Source organism: Triturus cristatus, chromosome 3_1 (assembly GCF_964204655.1).
Source record: "Triturus cristatus chromosome 3_1, aTriCri1.1, whole genome shotgun sequence".
Classification (NCBI taxonomy): domain Eukaryota; kingdom Metazoa; phylum Chordata; class Amphibia; order Caudata; family Salamandridae; genus Triturus; species Triturus cristatus.
Genome location: NC_140583.1, coordinates 124,921,502 through 124,934,543, shown reverse-complemented (window position 1 = coordinate 124,934,543; position 13,042 = coordinate 124,921,502). Strand labels below are relative to the sequence as shown.

General features: G+C 41.0%; 1 protein-coding gene across 5 annotated transcripts in view; it reads left to right on the top strand.

Annotated features, from left to right (window-relative positions):
• Nucleotides 1–13,042, top strand: part of SHANK2 (SH3 and multiple ankyrin repeat domains 2) — a 2,937,835-nt gene that overhangs the window by 2,756,218 nt on the left and 168,575 nt on the right. For all 5 annotated transcript variants that reach the window (XM_085643560.1, XM_085643562.1, XM_085643561.1 and 2 more), the window contains one exon: nucleotides 12,715–12,845. In XM_085643560.1, coding sequence (XP_085499686.1) covers nucleotides 12,715–12,845 — 131 coding nt within the window. The remainder of the gene's footprint in view (nucleotides 1–12,714; nucleotides 12,846–13,042) is intronic.

The following is a 13,042-nucleotide window of genomic DNA, read 5'->3' as shown; positions in this document are numbered from 1 at the left end:
GATGGCGGGCAGATCGCCTCTGCCGGGCCAGTGGTGGCTACCGCCAGCCCGGTGGGGGCGATCCACCCGCCATCTTAATGGGGCCCTTTGTTTTCTGTCTGTATTTATATGTAAAAATCAGTAAAAACGGAAAACTGGAAGCCGTAATTATGATTACATTTCAATAAAAAATGTGCCTGACATTAAATACATAGTTCGCATCCTCCTTCCAGGATAAACGCATTTTTAAATTTACAAGCAGAACAAAGCTACACTTCCACAAACCTGTGGCCATTGCACAGACCCCTGTTTCTTCTATGAAAGGAATTTTCACCAAATCTGACGCCACAGTTGCACATATGCAAATCCCTCCTGGAACAGAATACTATATTATTTTCTGCTTCAGTGAGATATACAAGCAAGCAGACTCTAAAGACTGATGCACATGATCAGTATAAGAACAATTGTAAAATTGCACATTATCTTTATTATGGCTGAAAAATAATCAGTCTGGTGTTTTTAACATGTAATACATTTAGGGTTAATAAGTGGAGGGCGGGATTGTCGGAATCGCCATGCACAATTGAGGATAATCCCACACATTTCTACGTTTGTGTGTGTTCACAAATGTTATGCATGGCCACACCATTGAAAAGGCTCATCTAGATCCAGTCCCCTGACTGCTACTGTGAAGACTTTTGTCTTCAATACACTTATATATCTATGCCAACAGCCATATACACCTTGCTATGTCCAATTAAATTTGTATGTTTGTAAAAACCTGAAAATAAAATAATTTAAAAAAAGAAATGCTACTCTAAAAATACTGTTGTCAGGGTGGGAGTTGAAAGGAATCAGTTGTAAATGCCATGTAGGTTTGAGGGATAGTATTTCTCCAAAATGTTCAATGTGTAAATGCGCAGTTCAGGAGCATTAAGGCAGGCTTTCTGCGTAGTAGACATTCTAGACACTTGTTAAGTGTATGGAAGGTGGAGTCCTCCATAAAAATAATGGCTTGTAGAATTTCATGAACACTCCCTGGAATGGAAGTTTAATGAATCCCTATAAAAATGAAAACTCTACTCCAAGGAACTATGGAAATATATGGACTTTGTGAATTGTTTGGGAGTAGTTACCTCATATGAATTGTAATTCCTCATTTTTAGCTGAACCTCACGTTAGGAAGCAAGTAGACTGGAAATGGTGAGCTATAGAGAATGAGCTTAATACTTTACATTCCATCTCCTACCACACATAGACTCAGATTGTCAGCAGCAGAGATGAACCATATCTCGATGGATACCCATGGCTGATGATTGGTTAACTTGGTCAAGCTCATGGTTTAACCCTTGAAGAAAGTGATGAAGATATAAGCTACCGGGCTTCATTATAGAACTCAGTTAAGTGATAATGTATGTAATATCGAGACATAAAACATTTTATAGTATTTGCCATGAATAACTAAACTTTACTCTTGGCAAAAAATTGCAGTAATTTTCATAGCGTGATAAGATACATTTACAACTGACCAATGGTAATGTAGGATGAGTGTTTTCGGATAAATCTTTATTCCAGGCTTCTTCTAAAGTGAGTGAGAGAACTCCCTGCTAGAAAACATTATGAAAATATCTGGGGACGCGATTCACTGATGATTCGTGATTTATCTGAAGTCTAAGCTCCAGTGGTATACCTCTGGGCAGTGACTTGGCTGTTTTGCATTACTCTAGATTTTTTTATCTCGTTTTTAAGCCATGCAAGGTGGCTATGCGTGGCTTAGTAAATCTCACAGAAGCCCTCCACTACTTTGCATGACGCAGTGGCAACACCAGGGCTTCGTAAATCTGGGCCCTAATGTTGGTGTAGATTTATGACCTTTTGAGGTGTTCAATTATTCTCTTGGGGTATGAGTGGTAATATGTAGGTCATTGTTCCCTTGCATACTCACCACATCATACATATGCCTGCAGGCAATCTGCAGGAGTTTGGAGGGCATACATATTCATTAAAGCATTTATTCTTACCTTTTGTTATGTTCTCCATGTGGAAAACACTTTACTCCTGCCTTTTGTAGGAGTAGTTCCATTGAGATAGACGAACAAGACAGGAAATGGACTGTTGATAAACATGTACTCTGTGGAGATGGAGCTTTAAAACATGTTTTATGAGGCCAGTGCCTAAAATATTAATTTCCGGGGTTTTTTAAAACATTTTTGACAACAATTGGAAAATGCTGCAATTTTATCAATCTCTACAATGCGTCAATTCATCTCGCTCAATAACAATTAATTAATTTCTCACTCCATGCACCACAACAAACAGCGACCAACCATGTGTAAATCCGTCCTGACCCCGCCCCCTGTAAAAAGAGATAGTCAATTCTGCATCTCAAGGCACCAATCTATCTGTCCAAACAGCCAAGCAGCTCCAGAAACGTACACAAAATCATGAATTGCATAATTAGTTGTGTGACGCTAGAGTTCTGTACAGAATGACCTGTGGCACCAATGCCGGCACCTACCAGATGCAATTCGAGTGTCTTAATGAGAACAACAAAAATTCACGGATGAAATGCTTCAATTATTTATACTATTGTAATTCCTCTAACTCTTATTACTGTTCATCGTTGATTTGCTCAATGTGCAGACTAAAGACAGTGACTAGCCACATCTAGTTCAGTGTTGGCTCTGGCCCAAAGACGATGACAGGTCAAAGTAAACTGCAAGATCTCATTGTATCTCCATGAGAACACACTCAGACCCAATGGGTACTATCGGATTATTGAGTGTTAAATATTGACATGCAAAAATATTATCACCAGAACATAGACAACAAGAATATCATGAAGGTGAGTATATGTAGATAAGCATGGATTTCTTACACTTAATGCCATATACATGCACCTTCCCTAATATATATCTTCACGGTATTTGAATATGGCGGTATGAATAGTGAATCTAAACCTGCTATTGTATGCTTACTTTCAGAAAAGTCTGCTTCTTGATATTTTGACCACAATATTTTTGGATGTGATTTTTTACTGTACCCCATCTTCATTTATATACAACCCCCAAAGGTCAGCCTTGTTGAGCTGCATACCCAATTACAGACATATATTGGAGCCTTGTTGGGTGTAGCTCTCTACTGCCAATCAGTGTTGGTAAATTTACCAATCTGGGGATTTTTACCCAAAACTCGATACCTGATTATTCTGCAACAAAACATGACTATTGTTTCCCTTTCAGCTCGGCTTCCCAATACCCTCTACTTCTTAAACAACTCGTCTGTTTGGGTCAGGCCTTCTTTCTATGCCTAAAAGTATTCATCAAAATCTAAACATACGATACTGGTTCTCATCTGAGATCAGATCATATATGTTTATATCACAATTATTTTGAGGTTTTATGATATAATGTGATTCAATATATTTATAGATAAAAAAAAATTCAGTTTTTGTTGGACAATTTTGGTTGTAGGCTAATATGACACTCCACAAATACAAACTTTAAATACTTGTGTCTTAAACATTAGGAGATGCCAGGATGTAAAAAATTAAATGCTAATGACTATAGCGAGGTCCTCCACCTAATGCGCTAATCCACACTCCCCATGACTTTCGGCGGTGCAATGCTGGGATTGGCTGGGGTTGGCTATTGGACACTTCCTTTGCCAGGCCCTGTTCCCAATCCCCCCAGTCAGCCAACCACAACTGTGCACAGCCTTAAGCCTGTGAAGTCATCAGTGATGTAATATGAGATGTCATTAGAGAGTTTGATTATGTAATTTAATGTGTCAAGAGTGATGTCATAAGTGAGGTCATAAGCAGTGCTTGTTGGGAGTGTTTACCTAATCATAACTGGTAAGATTCCGTAGTTTTCAAGTTTTGTTTCTCACCATAACTATAACTGTTCCTTCTTTGGTGAATATGAAAGGTTTTTAGACATATTTAAAAACTTTTTGAACCATAGCTAACCATGATTTCACTTTAACTCTTGTTCAGTGATTTCTGGGGGGGTTTCACATATATTGCATCCAACTCTTCCTTTCACTTAACCTCATATTTATGCCAAACCCCAAAGACCAGGCCCATCTGAGCCAGGCCTTGCACCCAGCCCTGCACGGAAGACCAACACTGCTGCACACAGTCTTTGGCCATGTGGAGTGAGCAAGGCATGGTTTTTGGACAGGTTCTACACACAACACTCGGTGCTTAGCCAACCTCCCTCACAAGGCCTTTGGTTCCTCTTTCATTTTTCATTTTTTATCTTTTTTTAATTTTTGTATTCTTAGAGTTTGCAAAGTCTATCAAGGTCTTGGTCCCTTGTTGGCCTTCCTGGGGATTTCCATACCTAATTCAAGGTCATAGAATCACCTGAGGGGTTCAGCACGGGACCATGACCTCTTGCTACAGATTTGTGAACCCGTGGTCAAGTTATGCAGCTCGCAGTGGTGACGCTGGGACTCGCCGGTCCTGCCGTGAGATCAGCGAACCCCAGGACATAATATAAATACATGGTTTTTTAAAACTTTGTCAGTTGGGGATCCCTCTGTGACCCACTAAATTAAGGAGGTCATGTATAATACTCCAGTCCACTTTGTCTTTTTTTTATTTGGACGCAGGAGTCCCTGACTCCAGTGGCGCTGCAACATCTTTTTCTCTTCTGGGCAGCTTTTCAGAGAGGTACAGGTCTGTAAAAATGGATTTTAATTTATAGACCCAAAAAGCTGGAAGAAAAATCTTCCTCGTCCAATTGGATTCGATATTCTTGTTTTAATTGCCAGCTTGCATAGATTCCGTAAACCCAGGTTTGCCGACCTTCATGGATTTATTGGTCCCGGTAGTTTTATAATTTATCCCCTTCATGCCCAGACTGAAACAATTTTTAACTACGCAACAGATTTACGCCAAGCAGAGGCACTTTGTTGATTACAGCTCTACTTTCATTCCAAGTTTGGTGTGATTCCATTTATCCGTTTAAAAAATGTATCTGGGAGCTTGAAAGTATTATAAAAGTTAAAGACATATAGACTATTGAAAAGTTGTGTTTTTTATGTGTCATTTGATGAATTGACACACAATTTGGCAGATGCTTTACATGCTTAGTTTACTCTTGGTATTTCAAAAATGTGTACAGACTTGTCAAGGAAAGACATAGTAAAAAGGGAGGGTTAAAAAAAAGTGTTTGCTTGATAATACCTGTGGTATCGCTTGCGCAATCAACCTGTATTCAGTGGTATAAGACGTTTCATGCAGATCCATTGAAGTGGGGGCAAAATTAAAAGGAGGGGGGGGGGTACGTGCTAATACCTTTGGTGCTGTTTACTGAATATGCATCAATTCGTAAGGCTGGTAGCAAGTTACGTAATCCTTACATTTCAGTTTCTTGTAGATCCCACTAAGAAGAGCTAAGTTACAAAGGGGTCAAAAAAATCTTTGATTTACTTATAACTTTAATACATTTTTAAGGATTTGAACTCGACAGAGGACACCTCCTATGTTTAGTTTACTCTTCATATTTTGGGTTTCATATTGATGTGTCAAGTGGAGGCGCACTTCATTTTGGAATTAAAAGAGCATTGTCTCAGTTTTTAATTCACATAGAAATATTTGCTCTCCACTACAGAAAAAAATGCAGAATGGAATTTCACTAAAATTAGCATGAAACTAGAATGTTAGTCAGGGACGTACCTTTACTTGCTATGGTGTAAACTTTTAAAGAAATTAGTGGAATATAAACATATTAGGTGGGCTTGAAAAGGTTAAAAGATAGAGATATGTGGACTGTTAGTCCATGAGTCCATTTTTGTGGACTGTCTGTGGACCTACATTTAAAAATTAAAAGCTTCCATTGGACAAGGGAGCTTTTTGTTTCCACCATCCATTTCGGCTCTGTGGTACCAAAGGACATTTTTTGTTGCACCTACCAATATACAACATGGAGGTGAGACTCCTGCATCCTATAAAAAGTAAGGTTGAGATGGTTACAGACAGAGTATTCCCTGACCTACATATTCATGGGATGGGTCTCAAAGGCACCCATCATTTGCATAAGTACATTTTTCAAGAAGTAAATTTTGCAGCATATTTACTGACCCTGCGCCAGGGTGTACAAACTTCTGATTAAGATTCTGAGGTTCACAAAAACTTCCCCTGGGTCCACGGATTTCAAGCAAGTGTTCTTGAACTGTGTTGTTGCCTCCTCCTCTCATGTTTACAGGCCCAGTTCCATGCTCACAAACCCTGAAGGGACACAGGACCCTAAAATGAGTCGTTAAGGGTTCACAATCTTCAAAAGAAATAATTACAAGAAAACCCCTGCTTGGCTCCCATCATGGGTAGTGTGCAGGCCCTGGCCTTTGGGCCGGTGGCAAGCCCTGCTGTGCAGAGAGGATTGACTGTCCCCATAGATTTTGCCCTGCTTTCCTTCCTGGATCTTGTTCAAACATAGGAGCTTTGAACTTGTCTTAACTTCCCAACCGCCTGTGAAATGTCATGCAAATTCATTAGGCTATTAGAAAACGACCCCCGAATTGCCCCCGCTTTAACTGAGCCTAAACCGAGTTGAAAGAAACTCTAAATATTTAGGTATCTGTCAGGTTTCATACAGACCTATAAACTGCACCAAACCTATTAGCATACCAATGAATTGTTTGGCCTCCACCCCTTTAACTTTGCCCTACTTCGTGGAATCTGCATTAAACCTGAGATGTTTAGTATGTTTTGCTTACCGTTAGATAAAGGTAGGCCTGAAAAGTGATAATAACTATGGCATCATTTGACAAATTCACATGAACTTTGGCAGACATTTAATATTTTTAGTCTTCTGTGCGTATGGCATATTTTGTACAGAAACTTGAACAGAATTACACCACACTTAGCAAAAAACTAGAACTTTACTCATGGGAGTCTCTTTGCTTGTTTTGGTGGAAATTAACTCAGCATTTACAATTACAAAAATGTTTAGCAATATATGGGCTGTTAATCCATGGACCTCCCACCTGGAAATGCCCTACATGTAAATATAAAACAGTAACAGCCCCTTATTGGATGAGGGATTTTTATGCTTATCAACAATTTAAAACCCTTTCAAGCCCCATTCAACACATTCTTGTAATGCTACTTTCCTGAAAACAGCTGAACCAACTTACACTAACCCCAGCAAAGGGACGTCCCTCAGTAAAGTTTAGGTACATGCCAAGTTGTGGTGAGATTCCATGCAGTGTTTCTGTTTCTGTAGCAGACAGATTCCTATGAGAGTAAAAATTTGGAAATGCTGCATTAAGGCCTACCCTTTCCTTTATTTCCCAATAGACATATCTCCACCAAAACTGCCATTTTGTGTCTAAATCTGATAACCATTTTTGGGACGTTTTATGCATATTCGTCAAATGGCTTCAAAGTAATTAGCAAAGCAGAAAACAGCTTTACCTGATCCTAAATTGAAAAAAACTAAATAATAATAAGAAACTTTATTGCTTTCATTGCCTTTCCTAGGATCTTGAGAATTCCAAGCCTTTCCTTACTGGTCTTATCAACTAAGACAAGATAAAGAGTCCTACCTTTGTGCTTGATTATATGCAGTGGTTAACAATAAGTATGTTAATGTCGTTAAGTGCTTATGACAAGCCGACTGAAATCATTGGACGATTGATGACATTGCTTCTGGTCCAGTGTACTCTCTTCAGGTGATCACATAGATGCCTCTGAGTTATCTAGGCATTAGAGTCCTATGAGGTGTTGCATCTCACAACTCTACTCGCAACTCGATCAGATGCCAGGGAACTTTTACCTTGAGAATTGCGATTAGCTTCATACGAGGGCTTTTTGGATTTCAAGACAAGTGAGAGAGAATTTCTGCATGCCATTTTCATGCTTGACATCACCTATTTTCCTCACTGCACACAGTACCACATCTTTACCTCAGTAATTAGACATTCTCTCCTTTATTGGGCATAGAGGCATGTCCCGGTTTAGGGAGTGCAACAATATCAGTTTAATCTAGTAATGCAGGAAGTTGAGGCTAATGGGCAGTGTGTCTGTAGTATTTGTGGTAGGGCTACTAGGGGTTGCATCCTCTTACTAGGTAGTCATCCAAATTCTTGGCTTCAGATCCTCCCTTCAGCCCTAAGGATCAGATGCTGTTGCGGTGTGAGTGCTCCTCTTGGGCCCTCGTTATGAGTTGGCCCGAATAACCTTCCTTATTTCTCCACTCTTGATTTCCCATGACCAGGTTCCTGGTAATTCCAGGGTTGGTATATAACATAGATTTCAAGAGTTTGAGGAATGAAATACAGGAATTGGGGGGTTTTTGTGCCAATTTCCGTTTTTATCCTCCTTCGGTATTTGGCTTTGAGCTGCCGAAATCTCTGCGTGAAACACCACTACTGATAGTTCTGATGGGCCTGAGAACCAGACTTTTAGGCCACTCTTAATAAGGTACTAAGTCTTCTGCAAATTTAAGATCCGGCAACTGATATCTGGGTTGATCCAAGGATCTGGAAAAGGAAGTGTCATTCCAATTTATCTTTCCCTCTTTTATTCACCCAAACACTAGTTCGCATTCTTGGCAGTAATTGTTACACAGGCACTTATTGGTTGGGTGTAACCAGGTGCGATTCTGTTTCTTTGGGACAACAGCAGGCATACAAATATGGTAAAACCCAATAATAATAGAAGCACATGAGATCAAAGAAGCAGATAGGATGCTACAGCAGTAAGTATTATTTGTGCCCAAAATTGCAGACTATTGTGGTTATTTTTATAATTTGGAAACAAAAATGCTTCCATGCTGACCCATAGCCTTCACTCAAAGCCTTCGTGTTGCAAATTCCCAGTATTTGTTTTTATTTGTTGGTAGATGAAATTAGAGTAATGAGGTTGTTGAACAAGATTCTATGGTCCTAACTCTCAGCTCTTACCCTGACATCTCTAGTCCCATTTCACCACTGTTCTGGGTTTCTTTAGTGCATTATATGAACTCTTCACTTGGCCAAAAAGTGGGTCCTGTTCATGAAAGGGTTAGAGTAATCAAGACTAAATGCAAGTTAAAGAGAATTTTGAATCCCTCTTATTGCCTATTATGAAGTGGATGCAGCGCTTAACTGTTCCAGCCACTTCCTGCTGGAAAAGTAGCAGGAGGTGGAGAAAGCAAATCAGGAACATCTCCATTCCCCCAAACCAATTTTTAGTTTGGGATTACTGCATTATGAGAGGATGTTGTGTTGCAGTTAATGGGGACAGTATGGATGACAGTCGAGGTAGAAAATTATATCTATTTAGAAAAGGGTGATATATTTAATTCAGTTCCCTCTGTTAGTGTACTTTCCACCAGGAGATTCTGCGATTAAGACTCTATCACTGTCGTGCTGTAGAATCCAAATATCCCTTTAACTGCCTGCCACTGATTGCTTTAAACTGAGAAACACTGAAGTGTAGACTATTTAGCAGAACATAATAATCAACGAAGTCCATAGTAGAGAGTTTTGTGGAGAGCTTCAGGGTGTGGAAGCAGGATGCTCTAATGGCATTGATTTGTGGAGTCATGTCCAGTTTGCTGTCTATGATGAGCCTGAGGTTCCTGGCTTGGTTGCCAGGGGGTGATGTGGGACCTAGTTCGGCCGGCCACCAGGTTGAGTCCTAAGGTGAGGTGTTCATGCTGAAGATCACAATTTCTGTCTTTTTGACGTTGAGTTTGAGACATTTGGTCTTCATCCAACTTCAGTCATGCAGGCAGTGAACTTGTTTTGACTGTTGCGAGTCTAATATAAGAGGGAGGGTATGAGTTGTGTGTCGTCATCATAGGAGAGGATGTCAGTGTTGTGGGCTTGAATGGCTCTAGCCAGGGGGATCATGTAAGCGTTGAAGGGAGTCAGACTTTGCGAAGGTCCACAGTTGAGGTTGCGGGTGTCCAAAATATAAGGGACCACTCTGACTGCTTGTGTCCAGCCTATCAGGAAGAATGAAACCTAGTGGAGAGCAGGTCCTTATATTCCAATCTCATGTAGCTGTTGAACGGAGTGGGAGACCAAGTTGAATACTACAGAGAAGTACAGGAGGATGATGGCTGAAGTGTCTCCTCTGTCCAGGATTATGCGGTTGTTGTCTGCACCAGCAATGAAGGATGTTTCTGTGCTATCATAGGGTTTGTAGCCAGACTATGTGGCATAGAGCAGTTGGTGGTTGCTGAGCTTCTCAGTGAGACATCTGTTGATGAGTTACTGTAGGACTTTGACTGGGTACAGCAGTAAAGTTGGCAGGTGTAGATGGATCTGCGGACGGTTCCAGAGTTGAGTGAGGCCAGTGGCGTGTTTCCATGTGTCTGAGAGGGCACTGGAGCAGATGAATGCATTGAGGAGGTGGAGTGCGTCTCTGATATGCTGGAGTCCTTTCGGGAAGGCACATGCAACTTTTGCTCTTTTTCAACTATGGCAAATATTTGTCCATGTTAAGAAACTCCTTTTCTTTAAATTCCCATTCACGTTTGGATTATTTGAGCTTATTGCACCACCAGATTTTACACCTACACCAGGCTTTTTTAGCATTAATGTCAAGGGTCTAGCTATAATATGAAGCAACAGCAGTGCAGCAACCAAAGTTTCTGAGTTGCATGAGAGGGAAAACACAGGACAGTGCCATTTCTATCACAGTGCGGGGGTGTGTGTGTGTGTGTGTATGTGACACCTAGCTTAGTTTTCACACTGTAAGGGTGCTTAGACATAGTACAACCTATTTCTGACTTTGCATAATGTGTTCTATATTACAGTATACATGTAAAATTAGTAAAGAATTGAGAAAAGAAAAAAATAATTGTGCATAGCCCTCTCTACCTTTTTTTAGTAGATAGGGCGTTGCGGCAAAATCCATGGGTGCTTGCATAGGAACACCCATGTACCACCCATGAATGCCCCCTGAACGCAAAGTAGAGCAAAGTAGTGCAAAGGGCTATTTTATGTTACTTCAGTGCTACTTACCAGGGCAAATCAAGATTTGCACAGGAAAGTAAATCCTAATTCAAGACTTCCTGCTCCTACGTCTCAAATTCTATCTCTAACAGTTTCCTGCATAAGCAAGTCCGAACTATGAGCTTTAATATTCATCGATCAGTATCTGTCTTTGGCACTTGTAGATGATGCTTTTTGCAGACCTATGTGAAAATACTGCACAAAACTGTGTACAGCTCTGTGATTCCCTACCCCTGGGTAGGTCCAGGCATTTACAAAATGATAGCAGCCTTCCACTTTCCATAAATGGTTGCCCGAAACCCTGGAATAGACAACCACTACTCCATTCTCCCAACCTTCAGCAGGCTCCTTAACTTTAGTCATTTCCAGTGGAGAGAAACGTCAGATGCCACTTCATGAAAATTCATTAGTCATGCTTGCTTTTATGCATTATAAATGGCTTGTTTGCTGCAAAAAAGAGTTCTTCAGTCAGCGAGTATGTGCCCCTTACTACCTTTATGACAAGAAGACAATAAAAAAAAAAATATTTAACACATTTCATAAGCTGCTGCCCCCTGCATCAGGAGTGTAATCACTGTGACAGTGAATGAATACTAACTGTGCTATTTGTACCCTGCCCTGCCAACAGTAAAACAGTTCTATTATTGCCTTAGAGCCCTCCGTAGTCGGCTCTACTGCCCATTAAATGCCCCCTCCAGATTTAAAGCCTTTTACAAGGGGGCCGGCATTTAATAGCCGGTAGAGCCAACTACGGAGAGCTTCAAGGCAATTAGAACATTATGCCGCTAAAGGACAGAATGTTCTAATTTATAAAATCAAGGCCTCACAGAGCCCGAGGGGGTTGAAATCCCCTCTGGTTCCGTGAGACCTTTGTTAAACAGTGGAATGTTGATTCTCCGGGCTTCTTTCGGCCATCAGAAGCCCGGAGCACGCCATTGTTTTTAATTGGGCTCCCAACATTCCAATGTTCTAATTAGTGTTATACCATTAGAATATTGGAAACTCTACTCAAGACAATAAAGTTGCTCAAGTCTAGCAATGGCTAGTATAGGCCTTTTGCTCCAAAAATCCAATGTTTGTCTTTCTGTTTAACCTTCTTAATTCACCCCCAGTAGGTGGAATAGCCCAGTGGGTTCCAATAGCCTATAGCCATTCTACCTCGGGCTACACTGGTTGTAAAGGCCCTTTCAGTTGTTAAAGGCCATTTCCCTTGTTATAAGTCCTATTCTGCGACTCGGGTCTATAACTCGGGTTCAGGGCCTTTAATAACGGGTATATCCCCAACAGTGGACTATATCTTTGAGTCATAGTAACATAGATATTGGTGATAGCTGATACTTATAGGGTATGACATGGAGCGTCTGTGTGCACAATGTACCACATCTCACGAAAAAAGCTATTTTTTGTAATTAAGATGTGCACGAGTACTGGACTGGCACACCGTTTCTAAAAGATTTTCTCTCCGTTTCTACATAGATATGCTCGCTTTACATGTTGAGGGTTGGAAGAGGAGGATTGTTTTTCGAATCAAACTAAGTAAACAGAAACTGCATGCGAGTATAAAACTTGAAAGCTTGCATGGTATGCAAAAGCATCAGCAAGTGCTCTGCTTGCATGCCCCTGGAAGCCCCGCTCAAGCCTTGCCTGGCACAGCACACCGCCCAAAATATTTCTTTTGCATTTTGATCCATTGACCATCCTCCGCTAGCGCAGTTGCTTTGGAAGGCTAGACCAGCAAACCATGAGTACTGAAGGGCTCTTTCGATTGTCTTTCAGATAAAGCAGATGACAATGCTCCCGGGTCCAAGCCCTTAAAGCCTTTGGAGAATGTGACTGTGGACTCCAGAGTGGCCACCATCAAGCAGCGTCCCACCAGTCGATGCTTCCCCTCCACGACAGACATGAACGTGAGTATGTGGCTGGAGGTGGTCCGTCGCACAGGCAAACCACCATCTTGGGCCGTTTGGCACAGCGTGGAGAAGGAGTGCAGACTTTGTCAACACAGGCATGGTCAACCTAAGTAGGTTAAGGCTAACACGTTCATGCAGTCTCTCAATATTTTCCTGGAAAGGCTGTTTGGGTCACCACCCGCACATTCCCTCTG